This window comes from Myxocyprinus asiaticus, chromosome 2, assembly GCF_019703515.2.
Source record: "Myxocyprinus asiaticus isolate MX2 ecotype Aquarium Trade chromosome 2, UBuf_Myxa_2, whole genome shotgun sequence".
Lineage (NCBI taxonomy): Eukaryota > Metazoa > Chordata > Actinopteri > Cypriniformes > Catostomidae > Myxocyprinus > Myxocyprinus asiaticus.
Window position 1 is genome coordinate 6,269,300 of NC_059345.1, and position 18,444 is coordinate 6,287,743.

The following is an 18,444-nucleotide window of genomic DNA, read 5'->3' on the forward strand; positions in this document are numbered from 1 at the left end:
CCAGATATTCCTCCATCATAATCTTTTAACATACTATTAAAAAAAGAATAGTACTGTTGTTCTCAAACTGTGGTCTGTGAAGGATTCTTACTACACAAACACCCCGTTTATTGGCACCAGACAATGGAATCAGACAAAACTACAAAACAATTCATTATAAATATCGAAGAAGCAGCGTGAAGAATAATGGTATTAAACTGATGTTAAGCGAGTTTGAATCCACCTTTTTTCGAGGCGCGTGAGGTGCCGTCTTTCACTAGCGGCACAGCATATACATTGCTGTGAAAAGTATTTGCCCTCATCCTGATTTCTTCTGTTTTTGTGTTTATCTCATTCTAAATTGTTTCAAAAATTCAAACAAAATCTAACATAAAACGCAGGCAATCTTAGTAAACACAAAATATAGTTTTTTAAATGATAATGTTATTTATTGAAGCATTATCCAATACGAACTGGGCCTGTTTGAAAAAGTATTTACCCCCTTAGTGGCTAAATCCCCAAATCTATGAAACTGCATTCATAATGGGGTTTAGCTGGACTAGACACACCCAGACCTGATTACTGCCAGTACTGTTCAATCAAATCATCACCTAAATGTAACTTTTTCAGCTGCATGAAGTTAGCTAAATGGTCTCACCCAGTAGCACACTATTCCAAGGTCAAAAGAAATTCCATAAATGATGAGGAAAAAGGTGATAGAAATACATCAGTCTACATCTATTTCAAAGACTCTGGGTCTGCAGAGAACCACAGTGAGAGCCATAGTGAGAGCCATTTTCTCCAAATGGAGAAAACAGTAGTGAACCTTCCCAGAAGTGGCCGACCTTCCAGAATTCCTCCAAGAGCAGAGCGACGACTCATCCAGGAAGTCACAAAAAAGCCAAGGACAACATCCAAGGAACTGCAGGCCTCTCTCGCATCAATAAAGGTCACTGTTCGTGACTCCACTATCAGAAAGACTCTGGCCAAAAATGGCATCCATGGAAGAGTGGCAAGGCAAAAACCATTGCTAACCCCGAAGAACATTAAGGTGTTTTGAATTTTGCCAAAACACACCTTGATGATCCTGTAAGAATGTTCTGTGGACTGATGAGTCAAAACTGGAACTGTTTGGAAGACAGGAGTCCCGTTACATCTGGCATAAATGAAACACAGAATTCCACAAAAAGAACATCAAACCTACGGTCAAGCATGGTGGTGGTAGTGTGATGGTGTGGGGATGCTTTACTGCTACAGGGCGACTTGCAATAATAGAGGGAAACATTAATTCTGCTCTCTACCAGAAAATCCTAAAGGAGAACGTCCGGTCATCAGTCAGTGAGTTGAAGCTCAAGCGTAACTGGATTATGCAGCAAGACAATGATCCAAAGCATAGGAGTAAGTCCACCTCTGAATGGCTCAAAAGAAGCGAAATGAAAGTTTTGGAGTGGCCTAGTCAAAGTCCTGACTTGAACCCGATTGAGATGCTGTGGCAGGAACTTAAACGGGCAGTTCATGCCCGAAAACCCTCCAGTGTGGCTGAACTAAATCAGTTCTGCAAAGAAGATTGGGCCAAATTTCCACCACAGCGTTGTGAAAGACTGATCTCCAGTTATCGGAAGCATTTGGTTGCAGTTGTTGCTGCTAAAGGTGGCACAACCAGCTATTAAGTTTAAGGGGGCAATTAGTTTTTCACATTGGTGATATAGGTGTTGGATAACCTTTTTGCTTCAATCAAAAATATATATATTTGAAAACTGTATTTTGTGTTTACTCAGGTTGCCTTTGTTTTATGTTATATCTAGTTTGAAGATCTAAAACCATTTAGTATGAAAAATACACAAAAATAAAGGAAATCAGGATTCACATCACTGTAAGTCGCCAAAGAGCGAGGGGAACGGTGCCCTGGCATTCTGGCCAATCAGCAGCGATGCGTGCTCTCTACCGTTAATTTAATGTGCGTTTCTTCCTGTTTGTCAGCAATGTGGTTAAGTCGATATCCTCTCTTATGCCCAGTGCTGACAAAAGGGAAGGTGATTGTTCCGTCACAGTAATCTCTACCATTACCACAAAACACCAGGGTACATATAGCATCTGCCACTGTTAAAAGCTTCAACAAAAAAGAGACCTAAATAAAATTAGAATTGACAGAAAACAACTTGTAACAATAAGCTGAATTTTATAATACTGTTTCTATTTGTCTCAATTCAATAACATAAGTGACAGTTATTTGTCAGTGTAATTTTTCTTTAAAAGAAAAACACAGCAGTCTAACCAATCAGTGGTTTAAGACAGTATTGTTGAAAAAGACATTAAATGAGAGTTGGGGTGGTCCGCAATTTTTGTTTTACTGTAGAAACAGTAACCTGAAAAAGTTTAAGAACCACTAGAATAAGATATAAGTTGTGATAGCATTTTGGATTCTGGGTTAAACTTTAACACAAAGTAAACTTAAAAAGGATAATATGAGCAGACATATAAGAGTGTAATGCTGTTTATTTAAGGCTGGACCGCACTTCATGAGGCTTGCAACAGAGGGTATTACGACGTGGCCAAGCAGCTGCTGGCAGCCGGGGCCGAGGTTAACACCAAGGGCCTGGATGATGACACGCCTCTACATGATGCATCTAACAATGGTCACCTCAAAGTAAGCACCTCACTAAGTGCACACACTGGTAAAACAGACATTCTGAGTGATGATTTACAACACAACATGATTGTAAGATTTTAATTTGGTATCTTGAACTTGATTTGTGACCCATTTTCTGGTTTTGTAGGTAGTGAAGCTGCTGTTACGAAATGGAGGTGATCCTTGTCAAAGCAACAGAAGAGGGGAGACACCATTAAAAGTGGCAAATTCCCAAACAATGCTTAATCTGTTGCTGGGAAAAGGCACTTACACCTCCAGTGAAGAGAGTTCCTCAGGTGTGTATTGTGCTGTTATTCTCACCAGCCACTTTATTAGGTACACCTGTACATCTACTTATTCATTATATCATCTGATCAGCCTATCATGTGGCAGCAGTGTAATGTATAAAATCATGCAGATATAGGTCTGGAGCTTCAGTTAATGTTCACATCAACCACCAGAATGGGGGAAAAATTTGAACTTGGTGGTTTAGACCATAGCATGATTGTTGGTGCCAGACGGGCTGTTTTGAGTATTTCTGCAACTGCTTATCTCCTGGGATTTTCACACACAATAGTCTCTAGAGTGTAAAGAGAATGGTGCAAAAAATATCCAGCAAGCGGCAGTTCTGTGGGCGAAAACGGCTTATTAATGACAGAGGTCAGAGGAGAATGGCCAGACTGGTCCAAGCTGACAGGAAGGTGACAGTAACCCAATTAAACACATGTTACAACAGTACCATGCAGAAAAGCATTTTTGAATGTACAACACGTCAATGATGGGCTACAGCAGCAGAAGACCCCTCCGGGTACCACTACTGTCAGCTTAGAACAGGAATCAAAGGCTACAGTGGGCACAGGCTCACCAAAACTGGACAGTAGACGATTGGAAAAACATCGCTTGGTCTGACAAATCTGGATTTCTGCTGAGGTACACAAATGGTAGGCCCACTGCAGCCTCAATTTTCAGTTCTTGGCTGACAGCAGTGGAACCCAACGTGGTCTTCTTCTGTTGTAGCCCATCCGAATCAAGGTTCGACATGTTAAGCATTCTGAGATGTAATTCTGCTCACTACAATTGTAAAGAGCGGTTATCTGAGTTACCGTAGCCTTTCTGTCAGCTCGAACCAGTCTGTCCATTCTCCGTTGACCTCTCATCAACAAGGTGTTTTCTTCCACAGAACTGCCGCTCACTGGTTGTTTTTTGTTTTTCACACCATTCTCTATACACTCTAGAGACTGTTGTGTGTGAAAATCCCAGGAGATCAGCAGTTACAGAAATACTCAAACCAACCTATCTGGCACCAACAATCAAGCCATGGTCTAAATCACTGAGATCAAATTTTTTCCCCATTTGATGTGAACATTAACTGAAGCTCTTGACCCATATCTGTATGATTTTATACATTACACCGCTGCCACATGATTGGCTGATTAGATAAATTGCATGAATACTTAGATGTACAGGTGTCCCTAATAAAGTGGCCAGTGAGTGTATTTTTGGAATGTATGGCAGAATGTCTAACAGGAAATGTTCGCCATATAGGGTGTCCAATATGCTGATATTAACTCTTCTGTATCCCAACAGATTCTTCAGAGGAGGAAGATGCCCCATCATTTGCCCCATCTAGCTCTGTTGATGGCAATAATACAGACTCAGAGTTTGAGAAGGGCTTAAAACTAAAAGGGAAGGGCATGGACCCACCCAAATCCACCACCACTCCTGTCAAGGATGAGTATGAATTTGACGAGGATGACGAGGAGGAGCGCGTCCCACCTGTGGACGACAAGCATCTGCTTAAGAAAGAGTTCCGCAAGGATCCTGTCACCAAGACCAACAACTTCATCTCCATACCCAAGATGGAGGTTAAAACCTATTCCAAAAGCAACTCGCTAACACCAAAGAAGGCTGTGCGTCGGATCCTTTCGGACAGCAACAGCTCAGACGAGGACGACAGGACGTTGTGTTTCACACCTACGACAACACCAAGGCAACCTGCACCTCAGACCAACGTCAAGAGTCGGGACTCGACAACACAGAGCTCCAAGCAGCAAAAAGAGAAAAGTAAAGTCAAGAAGAAGAGGAAGAAGGAGACAAAAAATAATGTCAATAAAGAGGTTCGCTTTGGTAAAGTGAACGACAAGTTCTGCACCTCGGACTCTGAGATCGGGGACCTGGAGAGTGAGGATGATAAAGGCTCAATGCAGAGCTCAAACTGTGTAAAGGACTCTTCAACTTTGAGCCTCAAAGAACCCTCTGTTTTTAGCTCTCTGTCTGCGTCGTCTTCATCCTCACATGGGAGTCTGAGTTCGCAGAAACACACGCAGTCTCTGGCAGAGCAGCACCCAAAGCAGTGGAGGACAGATGGGTGGAAAACGGTGTCCTCCCCAATGTGGTCTGATGTCAGTTCCCTTTCAGACTCTGTCAGAACAAGACTATCCAGTGAGTCTGACTACTCTTCTGCTGACTCCAGTATTGAGTCTGTGAAACAGGTAAAAAAGAAAGTGCAAGATAACCGAAAGAAAAACAACACGCATGCCAATACAATAGACAAAAAGAACTCTGAGTTTTACAAGAACTCAAGCATGGATGGAGCCATTTCCAAAACAGATAAAGAGGGAAAGGTGTTGAAAAAGCACAAAGTGAAACACAAACACAAAATTAAAGAAAAAGAAAAGACTGCAAGTGTAGTTTTGAGTCAAGACATGAATGAAAAATTTGTCAAGAGCTTTTCTTTTGACTTTGACGACTCAAGGCAGAAGTCGCTCATTGTTGAGACAGAGTCACCTTCTGAAAATAGGGTCAAACTTTCCAAACATGACAAAGATCATTTTAAGAAGGAAGACAGACTCTCCAAGGGTAAATCTGAGGACAAGGACTGGCCAGGTAAAGAAACTCAGAGGGTCACCAAGGAAGAGAAGTCGAAGAAAACAAAGGAGTCCAACAAAGATAAGGTGAGCAAAGAAGAGAGGGACAAACCTTTGAAAACTGAGAAGGAGAGAAACATTAAAGATAAGACAAAGGAGGAGAAACAGAAAGCCCATAAGGATGATAAAAAGAAAAAGTCTAAGGATAAATCTGTTAAAATAGACAAAAAGAATGAGCAAAAAGAAGACAAACATTTTAAATCTGAGAAAAGTACTAAAGAAGAGAAGGAAAAGACAAAGAGGGATAAGACCATCAAGGAAGATCCTGATTATGAGGATTATGATTTAAAAAATAATTTATTAGAGGACTCTAAGATGAGTGCATCAGACGATCCCCATGATCGGTGGCAATCAGACATGTCTTCTGATAGTTCGCTTTATGGGGATGATAGCTGGGACGTCCCTGTGAAAGAATACAAAGCCAATAATGCGGTCAAGTTAATTGTGGAAACAGTAAAGGAAGAAAGCAGGGACCGTAAAAGGGAAAATAAAGTCAAAGATAAAAAGCCAGATCATGGGGAAAAGCGTCCTGAAAAGGAAACTGCATCAAAAAAGAAAGATAAGGAGTCCACTGACAAGAAAAAAGACTGGATGGACAAACAAAAGTTAAATTCTAGTCAGTCTTTGGAAAAAGAGAAGAAACGAAAAGAATCAGCAGAGGGTGTCAAAGAGAAGAAAGAAAAGGATGCTGTGGAAAGCAGTAGAGACAGAAAAGATTCATATGAGATCACTAAAGAGAGGAAAGACTTCAAAACAAAACAAGAATCATTGAGAGATGACTATGGGAGTGAGGCCTTCTTTAAAGACAAAACAGAGAATGAAACCATCTGCAAATCTGATCCAAGGGAGAGAAACCACTCTGGAAAAGACAGGGAGAAGAAAATGGATGTTGTGGAAAAGAAAGAGAAGTCAAAGGGGGAAAAACATAAGGACAAGCCTAAGGACAGAAATTTGGACCAGGAAAAAGAGAAACCTGAGAAGAACTCCATCGAGAGGTCAATGAAAGAGAAAGATCTAGAAAGAGCCTCCAAAGACAAGCGGGATGGGGCTAAAGAAAAGCATAAAGATTCTCATAGCAAAGACAAAGAAAGGAAGATGTCATCTGAACAGAATAAAGATAAGAAAGAAAAGACTAACCAGGACAAACATGCCGACAGGGAAAAAGATTTCTTGGAATTTAAGAAAGAAGACAGGAAACCTGAAAAAGTGAGAGAGAAGACATGGTATACAATTGCTGATATTTTCACAGACGAGAGTGAAGATGAAGATGACGATTATAATGGAGGCGTAGCAAAATTAAGTGACTCTCTCGGACTGTCAGACTCTCACAGAAAAGATTCCACACCTGACCGAGATGAAATGGATAATTTCCAAACAGATAAACACAAGAAATACTCTGTAGAGGGGAAAGCACATTCCACAGAAAAACAAAAAGAAAAGGAGCATAAAGATAAGAAAAAGGAGAAGGCAACATTTGATGCAGGTAAAGAGAGAAAAGCCTCCATGGAAAAACACAAGGATAAAAAAGACAAAGATTCAACTGACACAAAACACAAGGAACGTAAGGACAGAGCATCTGTGGATTCAAATCAGGACAAGAAAAGCAAGCAGAAACTTCTTGACAAGAGAGATGTCGGTGAGGAAAAGAGCAAAAGCAAATACAAAGACAAGCCAGAACACTTAAAAGACAGAAAACCCTCAAAAGGGAGTGGTGAAAATGAGAAATCCTTATTAGAAAAACTTGAGGAAGAGGCCATGAATGATTATAAAGATGATTCCAATGACAGACACAGTGAAATTTCATCTGACAGTTTCACAGACAGAGGTCATGAGCCTGTCCTATGCAGCTTCTATGACTCCTCTAACATCAGCATACCTGAAATGTCAGAGGAGAGAAGGGAGTCATTATCCATCACTAATCCACAGGACAAGTTCAGAGAGAAAGAGAGGCACAGACATTCATCATCATCATCTAAAAAGAGTCATGACAAGGATAAGGAGAAGGTAAAGAAAGAAAAAGGAGACAAAAAGGATAAGTCGGAGGAGATCAGAGATTCCTATGGCCGCAGAGAAAGCTTGCCCTTTGACAAAGAGCCCATGCCATTAGAGGCGGACCCTTACACTTTTCCATATGGTTCCAAAGTGGATGGAGAGGATGACTTGGAAAAGACTCTGGAGTTTGAGAAGGAGATGTCCAAAAAGGACAAGACAAACAGTCTCATGAACAGCGAGAAAATAAAAGATAAAAAGAAGAAAGAGAAACACAAGGAAAAAGTGAAAGAGGAAAAGCATAAATATTCAGATGGCTTTGGGTCATTCAGACACTCCAAAGAAGAACAAAAATTTGGATTGAAAGAAAACGCTCAAATCACAAGTCTTAAAGAGAAATCTAAAGAAGACTCTAAATTTGATGGGAAAAACAAGGAGAGAAATAAGGACATAATAGACAAAGACTTTAACAGGGCAAAGGTCAAAGATGAAAATGACAAGTTTAGCCAGTCAAAAGATGCAACTCGAAAGGACAACCGCCCTCGTGAAAAGCTTTTGGTTGATGGTGATCTCAGATTAACAAGTTTTGGCAAAATGCTTAGTTTAAAAGATCAGGAAATTGAGGAGCGCCATAAGAGACACAAAGAGAGAATGAAACAGATGGAGAAACTGAGACACCGGTCAGGTGACCCAAAATTTAAAGACAAGACCAAGTCAAATGAAGAGTTAAAGAAGAACCGCAATGAACTCTCATCCAAGAAATCTGGTTCAGTAGAAACCGCTTTGAAAGAGAAAAAGTTAAAAGATATTGGCCTTTCCGCCCAAATAATGTCTCCTGAAAGAAAGTCACAGCCTATGGACAGTCAGAATTCAAAGGACTGGCTTGCTGGTCACCAAATGAAGGAAAGTCTTCCTGCATCTCCACGTCCTGATCAGAACAGACCAACAGGGGTCCCCACTCCAACATCTGTGATCTCATGTCCAAGTTATGAGGAAGTCATGCAAACTCCACGTACTCCATCCTGCAGTGCAGAGGACTATTCTGATATAATGTTTGATGGCCTTGAGTGTCAGAATTCTTCAGCCACCACAATATCCATGAATGCCTGCTCCCCATCTTTCTTCGATAGATATACTAACTCATCACATAGCTTTCAAGAGGGAACATGTATAACACCCGCAAAGAACATGCAGTTACCACTTGTGAGTCGCTCTGCCACCTCTGATGTAAGAAGACCTCTTGAGGATGAGTTCAAAGCAGAGGCAGACAAGTTTCTACGACAGCAACACATATTAGAAGGCACAGCATTTGAGTCTTCAGCCTCACATCTGACTGAGGACAAGATTGCAGCTGACAGCCTTAATTGTCTTTCTCCAACATACTTTTCACCTCCTATTGAAATGATGTCACCCATACCTGACCTATCACAACATGATAGTGTACCAGAGGAAGCTTCTGCTGTAAATTCCATCAGTGAGGGCAGTGATCACCCTTCTGGGTGTGTTTATAACAACTACCCCTTGAAGCCTTCAACTCCAGTCCATAGATCTGACCCCCAGGAGCCATGTCTGGATATAGCTGCTCCCCCAACTCCGGCCCCAGCTGCCTTGCCTAACCTGGATATTGATGATCTCTCAGAACCACACCAAAGTGGGCCTGGTCTAATGCCAGCTCATCCAGTGAGTGTGAGTGACTACTTGCCTCCTGTTGTCAAAGAGCAAGAAGAAGAAGAGGAGGAGGAAGAGGAGGAGGAGGAAGATGAAGATTTTACTGGGGATGCAGCAGAAAATAATCATGCTGAAAACGAGATCATCCAGTCTAGAGACGATCCCTCCTATTCTCTTGGGATTGATGAGTCTTATAAAAAGGCTTGGCTGGAATGTCCGGATAGAAGAGAGCACGATGTACTTCCCATAACACCCACCCATCCACAGGACAACTTCATGGAAAACTCATGTGATCGGTCCATGGGCTGGAATTCAGAAGAGCTCATGAAATCACCTCATGAAAGTTATAGAGAGGTTGAGGCCGCTGTCTCAAAGATAAGTAGTCCCTATTCACACTCTGATTGCGATCTGCAGCATATCCCAAATGCAATTCCTGTGACGCATCCTCACTCTACTTACTCCAGAGCATACTGTCCATCAGAAGTCTCTGAGTCTCATTATGAGGTCCACAAAGATACAGTGGAAGACATTCCATCACCAACAAGACCTGTAACAGAGACACTGGAGTCAGAATCACCTCGACTTGAAACTTTCTTCACTGATTGCAAACCCAATCTTGAGGACTCTCAGATGGACCTAGAGCCCCCATGTATGATGCAAGACAATAGACAAGAGTCCCCCAGTTATGTTGCTGAGAGCAGCATGTCTGTAGCCCCACTAGTCAATGAGAATCCTGTTGTTTCCTGGGCAGATCCATTCTCTGGTACAGCTGATGAAATGGATGATATGGGTCCCTTCTCAATACCAGACCTTCCATTGCAAGAGAAGGAGTTGCAGGATCCTGATGTAACCCCAGAGATTGCAGAGAGCAAGCATCCACCTCTTCAGACAAGACCTCCAGGCATTGAGACAAGTGAGGATGTTGAAATGATGGATGCTGACTTGACATGTTTAAGCAAAGCTCCTTGTTCTCCTGTAATGGTACATCCTCCCGAATCTGCTCAGGATTTGGTTACCCCAGCATGTGAGGAGAGCTATAGACAACAGTCTGAGTTGGAGCCTGAGCCTCGGAATGTCTTAGATGTTCCTCCCATTAAAGAAACAATTCCAGAGGAGATAGGGGCATTTGAAGTAGATGAGAACAATGGTAACTTGTTTATTACTGAAAAGGACAATGAATACAAGCAAAAAGAAACAGTCCCAGATATTATGATGCCGTCTGTTATGCTACAATCTCTGGAATCACCAGCTGCCACAAAACAACATCCCGTGGTACAAAATCCAGTGGTAGCTTTGGGTCCCTCTTGCAGCCCACAACCTTCTGTTACGGTTCCAACTGTCTCATTGACCACCACCACCCAAGTGTCAGAGACCCTTGAGACAACCGCCAAGTTGTTGGTGACTGTGCCAGTACCTGAGGCACCCAAGAAAATCGAAGAGATACCTCAGAGAATGACCCGGAAAATGGCTCAAATGCTAGCCAATCAGAACAAGCTGAGCGCAGCAACTAGTTCTTCAAGCATCACCTGTTCTGTATCCTCTCTCATCACCACAAGAGTCACGTTAGAGAAGGAGAAAGAGCCCATCAGCTCCAACACAGCTCAAACCTCCACTCCAGCACCTGCACTGATCACCAAAACAAAAGGCAGGCCTGTTGAAGATGACGACAGCCAGTCCCAACATCCACGCAAGAGGAAGTTTCCAAAATCAGGCCAGCAACAGGTGCAGGTTCAACTTGTTAACACAGCGATGAAGCAGACCCGGGAGATGATCCAGCAGACTCTGGCAGTCATTGTGAACGCCATCAAATTGGATGAGATTGAGCCGTACCACAGTGACCGTTCCAACCCCTATTTTGAGTACCTTCAGATCCGCAAGAAAATTGAGGAAAAGCGGAAGATTTTGTGTTACATAACACCGCAAGCTCCCCAGTGCTATGCAGATTATGTGACATACACAGGCTCCTACTTACTTGATGGCAAGCCTCTGAGCAAGCTTCATATCCCTGTGGTAAGCATTTTTCTTTGCAATCTTTATCTAGCATTCTGTGCATTAAGACTCTTAACCACTAACCAGGTGCATGAATGACAGGTAATTTGTCCATCCATACTAAAAGCAAAAATTCTTTGCGATTCCACACAACCTATTGGGACATGTTTGGTCTTTAATATACATTTTTGTGGAGCAGGATTTAGACCAATAAGATTTCACTGTGGGCTGTCCTGCAGCTTGTCACAGCTGGTTAAGAAAAAGACACAGTGTAATATCACTATTTATGTATAAATAAACATTATCCTGATAAACATTAGTCATGCAAATTCAGTGTTCTGGAATTATGAGTGCGGTTTGAATGACCTGGCAATTTTTTCTGCTATCTTAGATTGCTCCACCCCCATCTTTGTCAGAGCCCCTGAAGGAGCTTTTCAGACTGCAAGAGGCAGTGAGAGGGAAACTCAGACTGCAGCACAGCATCGAGAGGGTAAACTCTTGCTCTTTGCCTTTAGTCATTCTCTCTTTTCAATTTTTTCCATTTTCTCCCCTCTGCATATCACAGAAGTCACCCTGTTAGAAAGAAAACAGTGATCACACATGTCACATGTCTTTTTGTAATAGAGAAGCAACTTACCTGCAAAGTATACTACAACTAAGTAAGCATATTGCAGTGTGATCAAGCTCCCCATTTCATCTCAATTTTTGTTCTGATGTGACTTGCAGACCTTGATAATTAAAAAAAAACTGTTCCACCAGCCTTGTCCCTTGATCAGATGTTTGCTCATGGGGCATCGCTGGATCAGTAATATGTCCTGCCTCACTCTCTGATTTTATACCCCCTTATAGGAGAAGCTGATTGTATCTTGCGAGCAGGAGGTTCTGCGTGTTCATTGCAGAGCAGCAAGAACAATTGCAAATCAGGCTGTTCCCTTTAGTGCTTGCACGATGCTGCTGGATTCAGAAGTCTACAACATGCCATCAGAGAGCCAGGTGAGTCCTCGTTTCTAAGGTCACAGATATTACCAGTTACAAATGGTACAAAGCCTATGACTTTATGAAAATTGTGATTATCGTTTATAGTCTTTCTTAACGAATCTCTGCTTTCAGGGGGATGAGAACAAGTCTGTAAGAGATCGCTTTAACGCTCGGCAGTTTATCTCCTGGATTCAAGATGTGGATGACAAGTACGACCGCATGAAGGCAAGTAATTTCCTTTGCCATTCCTCGTGTATTGGCCAAAACGGAATCTGTGCACCTCTTTCACATTTTCTGCACTGACTGTGGGGGGAAATCCATGGAATTCTGCAGGATGCAGGAAACCAATATAAAATAATAAAAAAAAATATAACTAAACGAACATGCAAGGAGCAGGGATATATAAAGCCTGGAGAATGATGGCAATCAGATTTTGGGAATTCCATGGGCACAGATTCCATGCAGACTTAGCACGTTTAAATTTTTATCTTGCCTGAATTTCTATTCATTTTCAAGTCTTAAAGGTGTGATTAAGTATTGTAAGAGGAAATACTTTGCATAATCTCAATCTAATCATTGGTATCTTCCTCCGGCAGACATGTTTGCTAATGCGGCAGCAGCATGAGGCCGCTGCTCTAAATGCAGTCCAAAGGATGGAGTGGCAACTCAAGGTACAGGAGCTGGACCCTGCTGGACACAAATCCCTGTGTGTGAATGAGGTCCCCTCCTTCTACGTGCCAATGGTCGACGTCAACGATGACTTTGTACTGTTGCCTGCGTGACACAGACACATATTGAGACTCTGAGAGTTTGGTCTAATATTAATGATCTTATCAAAGAGACATCAAACAAAGTTCGGTAAGGGCTAGCCGGTTTGAGGAGATTTCTTTGAGGAGAGAAAATGTATATTACATAGAAAAAGGGTAAATGACATACAACTCATCCTTTTCTGCCTGAGGAGGGGGCCGTCTTTTTTACGGGAAAAATACACAACTTGCACTTTCATTCTTCGAGTTTTTATGGTTTTGTTTGGGATTCAAAAAGCAAAACTGCTTTTAACCTTATCCCTCCTGTCTTTGTTGATCACAGGGGACAGAATTTTTCTCTGTTTTCCCCCCTAAACTAAATTACAAAAAACAAGAAGCTTAAGACAGATTCCTCCACCAATGTGCTGCAGAACCAGGGGACAGACGGCATAATGGTGGACCCAAAACTCCGAACACGGGCAACACCTCAATGTGCAGGCACAAAAAAGACCAAGTGGGGTGTAACAGGAGTGCTCACACGGCCTTTCCTTGTATGGACCCATGTCTACGATGACTACAGCAGTGGAGAGAATGGCTTTCCTGCTGTACAGCACCCTGTGCAGCCCCAGAACCAGAGCAGGATAGCAGGGCTCCGTGCCGGAGCAGAGAGGAGAGACTAGTTTCAGGGTATCCACACAGGGCATGAGATTTAGAGTGCCCTCAAAAGGGGGTAACGGTGTATTTGGTCCCACATGCTGGATCAGTAAGCCTTGGATGCTCCCTAAGCCAGGCCTGACATGCCTGCCTTCATACGACTGCTCAAGGAAAAGACTAAAGAGCAAACATTGCAGTCACGAATCACAAGGCAAGGACTTGCAGGATTGTCTCTTGGACAAGAATTTTTATTTTTTAATGTTTTTTTGGGGGGGTTGTGTCTTTCTTTACTCGGGCATTTCATTGTTCCCTTTCTGAGGAAGTGACTTGAAACACTACAGAGCCAACATTAGTTTAATGGAAAAACAAATACAAAACTAAAAAAAATGTATTCCGTAAATTATGTACAGTTTTTATAATCATTAACCAATGTATTCTCGCTGCCTTCTAGATAATTTATTTTGCCACACATTATTGCACAGTTGTAAATAACTTATGTACTGTAACATCACTCAGTTAAGTGTAAAAAATAAATGAATAAAAGTTATCATTGTATGTACAGTTCACTTTCGGGCAGCACTTTCCCCCCCTCATACCCATGGGCCAAAAAGTTGTACACATTGTCAGTATTTTCAAGACTTCCATGCAAAGGTCCTAATGGTTTCTTTTAAAGGCTAGTCAAAGTTCATTTAGATTGTCATCACCACCATCATTAGAAAACACAGTTTCCCTCCTGATTATTCTGTCAGGGCCACAACCATAGTTTTCAGATGTAGCAGAGCAATTATGGATTTATTTAAAGAATAGTAGAGGTATATTATTCATCGTTTTATCACACAAGTATATATCTTTAAAAAGTATAAACCAAGAAAATGCCTTTATGCAGTTAACGTCTCTGATTTTCTTCTAAAGCTGCACAAGTCATAATATAGGATAGATCGTAAGACAAGATTTGGAGCCTACTTCATTTGGGTCTGTTCAAATATACAACCACCCCATGAACAATGTAGTACATACTTGAATTTGTTACACAATAATGGGACTTTTTTTCTTTTTTTTTCCATCTATCTGCTTTTTGTTCTTTTTACATTCATTATTAATGCACAAAATTGCTTCAAGGTTGTTTTAAACTGTTCTCCCTTTTTTCCTGAACTATACAACTATTGATTAATATAAATATCTTAGCAATTCAAAGGGTTGGGGAAATTGAAGTAGAATATGACCACTCAGCTATCCACATGGTAAAAAGTATAGGCTCCTTCCCTGCTTTTCTGTTCACATTTTCAATATTTTTTTTTTTTTATAAAGTACGATTCTGAACGAGCATGATGATAAATATACAAACTAAAGAAATTGCATCAGTCAGAAGTATTTTGTTCTCTCAGTCCCAACGCAAATACATTTTCAATTTGTCTTCTAATCTGAAAGGTGACTTTTATTGCATGACGTTTAAAAGCGATGTCTCGCACCCCTCCGTTTTCAGAAACGTACTGAAAATCACTATGACAGAACACAACACAGGCACCTCCGTTCTTGGACTCATTATTTGTATACCTGGGCTCTCTGACTGTTTTGTTCCATTCTTGTGGATTCTCTTTTCACAGGTTTTTTTGTTTTAGTGAAGTGCACCAATGTCAATTATTTATTTTGCCCTTTACCAGTACTTTTAGATGATTACCCATCAACACAGAGTGAGAGTTGTTTTTAGAAATGACGTGTTTTTAAGAAAAGAGCTTTTATTTCTGATTATTAGATATTGCTTTTTTTAGGGGGTGAGAGGCTTGAAATTTTGTTTTAATATTTTACCCTTCCTCATTACCTGCCTGTTCTTCAGTGTGAGGTGGTGTGATGTTTGCTCAATCATCCAGGCTAGTGTTTAGTTTGTTTTTTCATTTCTTTTTGTTTCATGTGTGTGGTTGTGAGTCTGTGAAAGTCCCACATGATGCAGTTATGCATGTGTGCATTGAGTCTGGGTGCAACAGGTGTCATTAGTTCGACAGGTAATTGTTTTGGATGACTAAAGTCGTGGTATTTTGTGAGTACCGTACAGTGCAAAAAATGTCTACAGATTCTACAGAATGCATAAAATGAATAACTTTCCGTTCAAATTGTATTCATTTTCAGTGTTAATTTTTTTTTTTTCTCTAACAAAAAACATTGTTTTTTGAAAAGTGCATTTGGTGTTTTTAGGTGCATTTTAATTCCCACAAAACCAAAATAGTGTCTTGTTAATCAAATGGTTTGTATGTATCATCACAAAGCCCCTGTATACTTATTGTTTACAAGATGATATGTGAATTTTCTCTGTTCTATGATGAAGGTTGTCTGGATTCCTACAACTGATCCCATTTTAAAAGGCTTGAAATTGTGAATCCTCTTTGGGCCTTAGTACTCGGGCCCTGACGCTCGTTTAACTCGCATTCAAATCCTTATAAACACTCCTTTAAATATACTGTATTGGAACTAACTATGAGATTGGACAATAGTAATCTTACACAAGCTTGCCCGTGACTCACTGGCCTCTGTCTGCAACACATTACCTCTAACTAATTGCAACGATTGCAAATGAATCCATTTACTTTTGTTTTTTTGTCTCTAGCTAGATAGATTACAAAGTGTCAAGCCACAATTTCAAGCCTTGTTTGAAAAATTTATTTTCCTCAGTATCCGCAAATACATTTTGCAATGGAACTAAACTCATTACTCTGTAGTAACTCTTCATAAATAGTGAGAAATAACCTATTTATTATCTTTCTGACACCTGTGGTATGTTTGAGTTTGAAGGTCTCTGCTGTGTAAATTTTCCTCTTGTAATGCGTAACGAGACGTTGTAAATAGCTGTAAATAATATTCCAGGACGTTTTGCACCCTCCTCTTTGTACTAGTCTAAACTTGCGTAGAATGTGAGGTTCTTAACAGCAACGAGACGTGTCGCGCTCGCTGCCGGTGATGTAACAATGTATCTTTTTTATTTGTAAAATGTAGTTCAATTGTGTACATATTGTTGGAGCAGCTATGGGAGGGAGGGGTTTGATGCTATCGTCAGTGCTGTCAAAGATCCAGTACTTTCAACTTTAGCTGTGTTGATATCCTGCAATTTAAAAAGCGAGAAATTAAAAATGAAAAAAAACAAAAAAACTCTTAACGGAGGAAAAATTCAAAATTGATATTTTCTACACTTGCATGTACAGAGAGCGCGAGAACTGCTGTTGTTCCTCAGAGATTATGTTCGTAAATAAATTTTTGAAATGACTTTGTCTCTGTGATTTCTTTGTGTGAGCTGCTATATGACACATTAGCCACAAGAGGGAGTATATAGTGACAGGCAATATCTGTATGGCAAGCCTTTTTGAGTTTTAATCATTCATTCGCATGATATGAATCGTTGATAATAAGTGAAATTTCCAATTCTTGACATCAGCAATTACATTTGCACTAGTAAATATGTTAATTCTTGATATTGAAAATGACATCACTCGCAAAAATGCACATGCTTGATATCAAAAATACAATTTCAACTAGTGAAAACTTAAATTCTTAATTTCTATAACTGCATTTTCACTAGTAGAATTTCACAAGGATCTGTCATTCACTCCCATTAAAAACACAACTACTGATATCTACAATTAAATTCTTACTAGTTGAAATTCCAATTTCATATATCAGCAATGCATTAATTACAAGTAATTATTTTTGATATCAATAATTAAATTGTTACTAGTGCAAATGCTCATTAATTAAACTAGTAAAATGCTCATAAGTAATTTGGTTTTAACTAGTGGCAATTTTAATTGCAGATATCTGTAATGTGATTGTAACTAGTAAAAAAGCCTTTTTAGATATCTTTAATTACTTTCCAATTTATTCATATCTGAAATTCCAAATATAACATGTTTAAATACATTTACAGATATCAAAAGTGAGCATTTCCACTAGCTGTAATTCAAATGTTGATATCAAGTATGTCTATTTGTACTAGTAAAAATGTAATTATTAATATAAAAAATAATCTTTTTACTAGTAACAATTACGTAGCTGATATGTGTATTTGCAATTTCAACTAGTAAGAAATTAATTGTAGATATCGGTAATTGCGTTTTGAATGGGAGTGAATGACCGATCACTGAAATTTACTAGTAAAAATGCAATTACAGATATCAAGAATTACAGTTTTTACTAGTTGAAATTCCATTTTTGATATCAAGAATGTATTTCTGGGGCCTGGGTAGCTCAGCGAGTATTGACGCTGACTATCACACCTGGAGTCGCGAGTTCGAATCCAGGGTGTGCTGAGTGACTCCAGCCATGTCTCCTAAGCAACCAAATTGGCCCGGTTGCTAGGGAGGGTAGAGTCACATGGGGTAACCTCCTCGTGGTCGCTATAATGTGGTTCTCTCTCAGTGGGGCGCGTGGTGAGTTGAGCGTGGATGTTGTGGAGAATAGCGTGAAGCCTCCACACGCACTATGTCTCCGCGGTAACGTGCTCAACAAGCCACGTGATAAGATGCATGGATTGACTGTCTCAGACACGGAGGCAACTGAGATTCGTCCTCCACCACGCGGATTGAGGCAAGTCACTACACCACCACGAGGACTTAGAGCGCATTGGGAATTGGACATTAAAAAAATTGGGGAGAAAAAAAAAGGTGTATTTCTGCGAGAGATTACATCATTTTTTATATTTATAATTAACCTTTTTACTAGTGCAAAAGTAATTATTGAGATCAAGAATTGCCATTTTCACTAGTAGAAATTAAATTTATGATATCAAGAATGAGCATTTTAACTAGTGATAAATGTCCTGCAAATGGTTAGAAGTCAATTCGGCTTGCCATATTACAACTGGTGGAAATTCACATTTTTTATATCTGTAAACGTTTCAACA

At 40.3% G+C, this 18,444-nt stretch overlaps 1 protein-coding gene across 2 annotated transcripts in view; it reads left to right on the forward strand.

The window, feature by feature from the left end:
* Nucleotides 1-16,811, forward strand: part of ankrd11 (ankyrin repeat domain 11) — a 181,493-nt gene extending 164,682 nt beyond the window's left edge. For both annotated transcript variants that reach the window (XM_051720894.1, XM_051720904.1), the window contains 7 exons: nt 2,484-2,626; nt 2,757-2,904; nt 4,196-11,202; nt 11,573-11,671; nt 12,031-12,174; nt 12,292-12,384; nt 12,756-16,811. In XM_051720894.1, the coding sequence (XP_051576854.1) occupies nt 2,484-2,626; nt 2,757-2,904; nt 4,196-11,202; nt 11,573-11,671; nt 12,031-12,174; nt 12,292-12,384; nt 12,756-12,941 (7,820 nt within the window). In that variant the 3' untranslated portion in view covers nt 12,942-16,811. The remainder of the gene's footprint in view (nt 1-2,483; nt 2,627-2,756; nt 2,905-4,195; nt 11,203-11,572; nt 11,672-12,030; nt 12,175-12,291; nt 12,385-12,755) is intronic.
* Nucleotides 16,812-18,444: the final 1,633 nt, after the last annotated feature.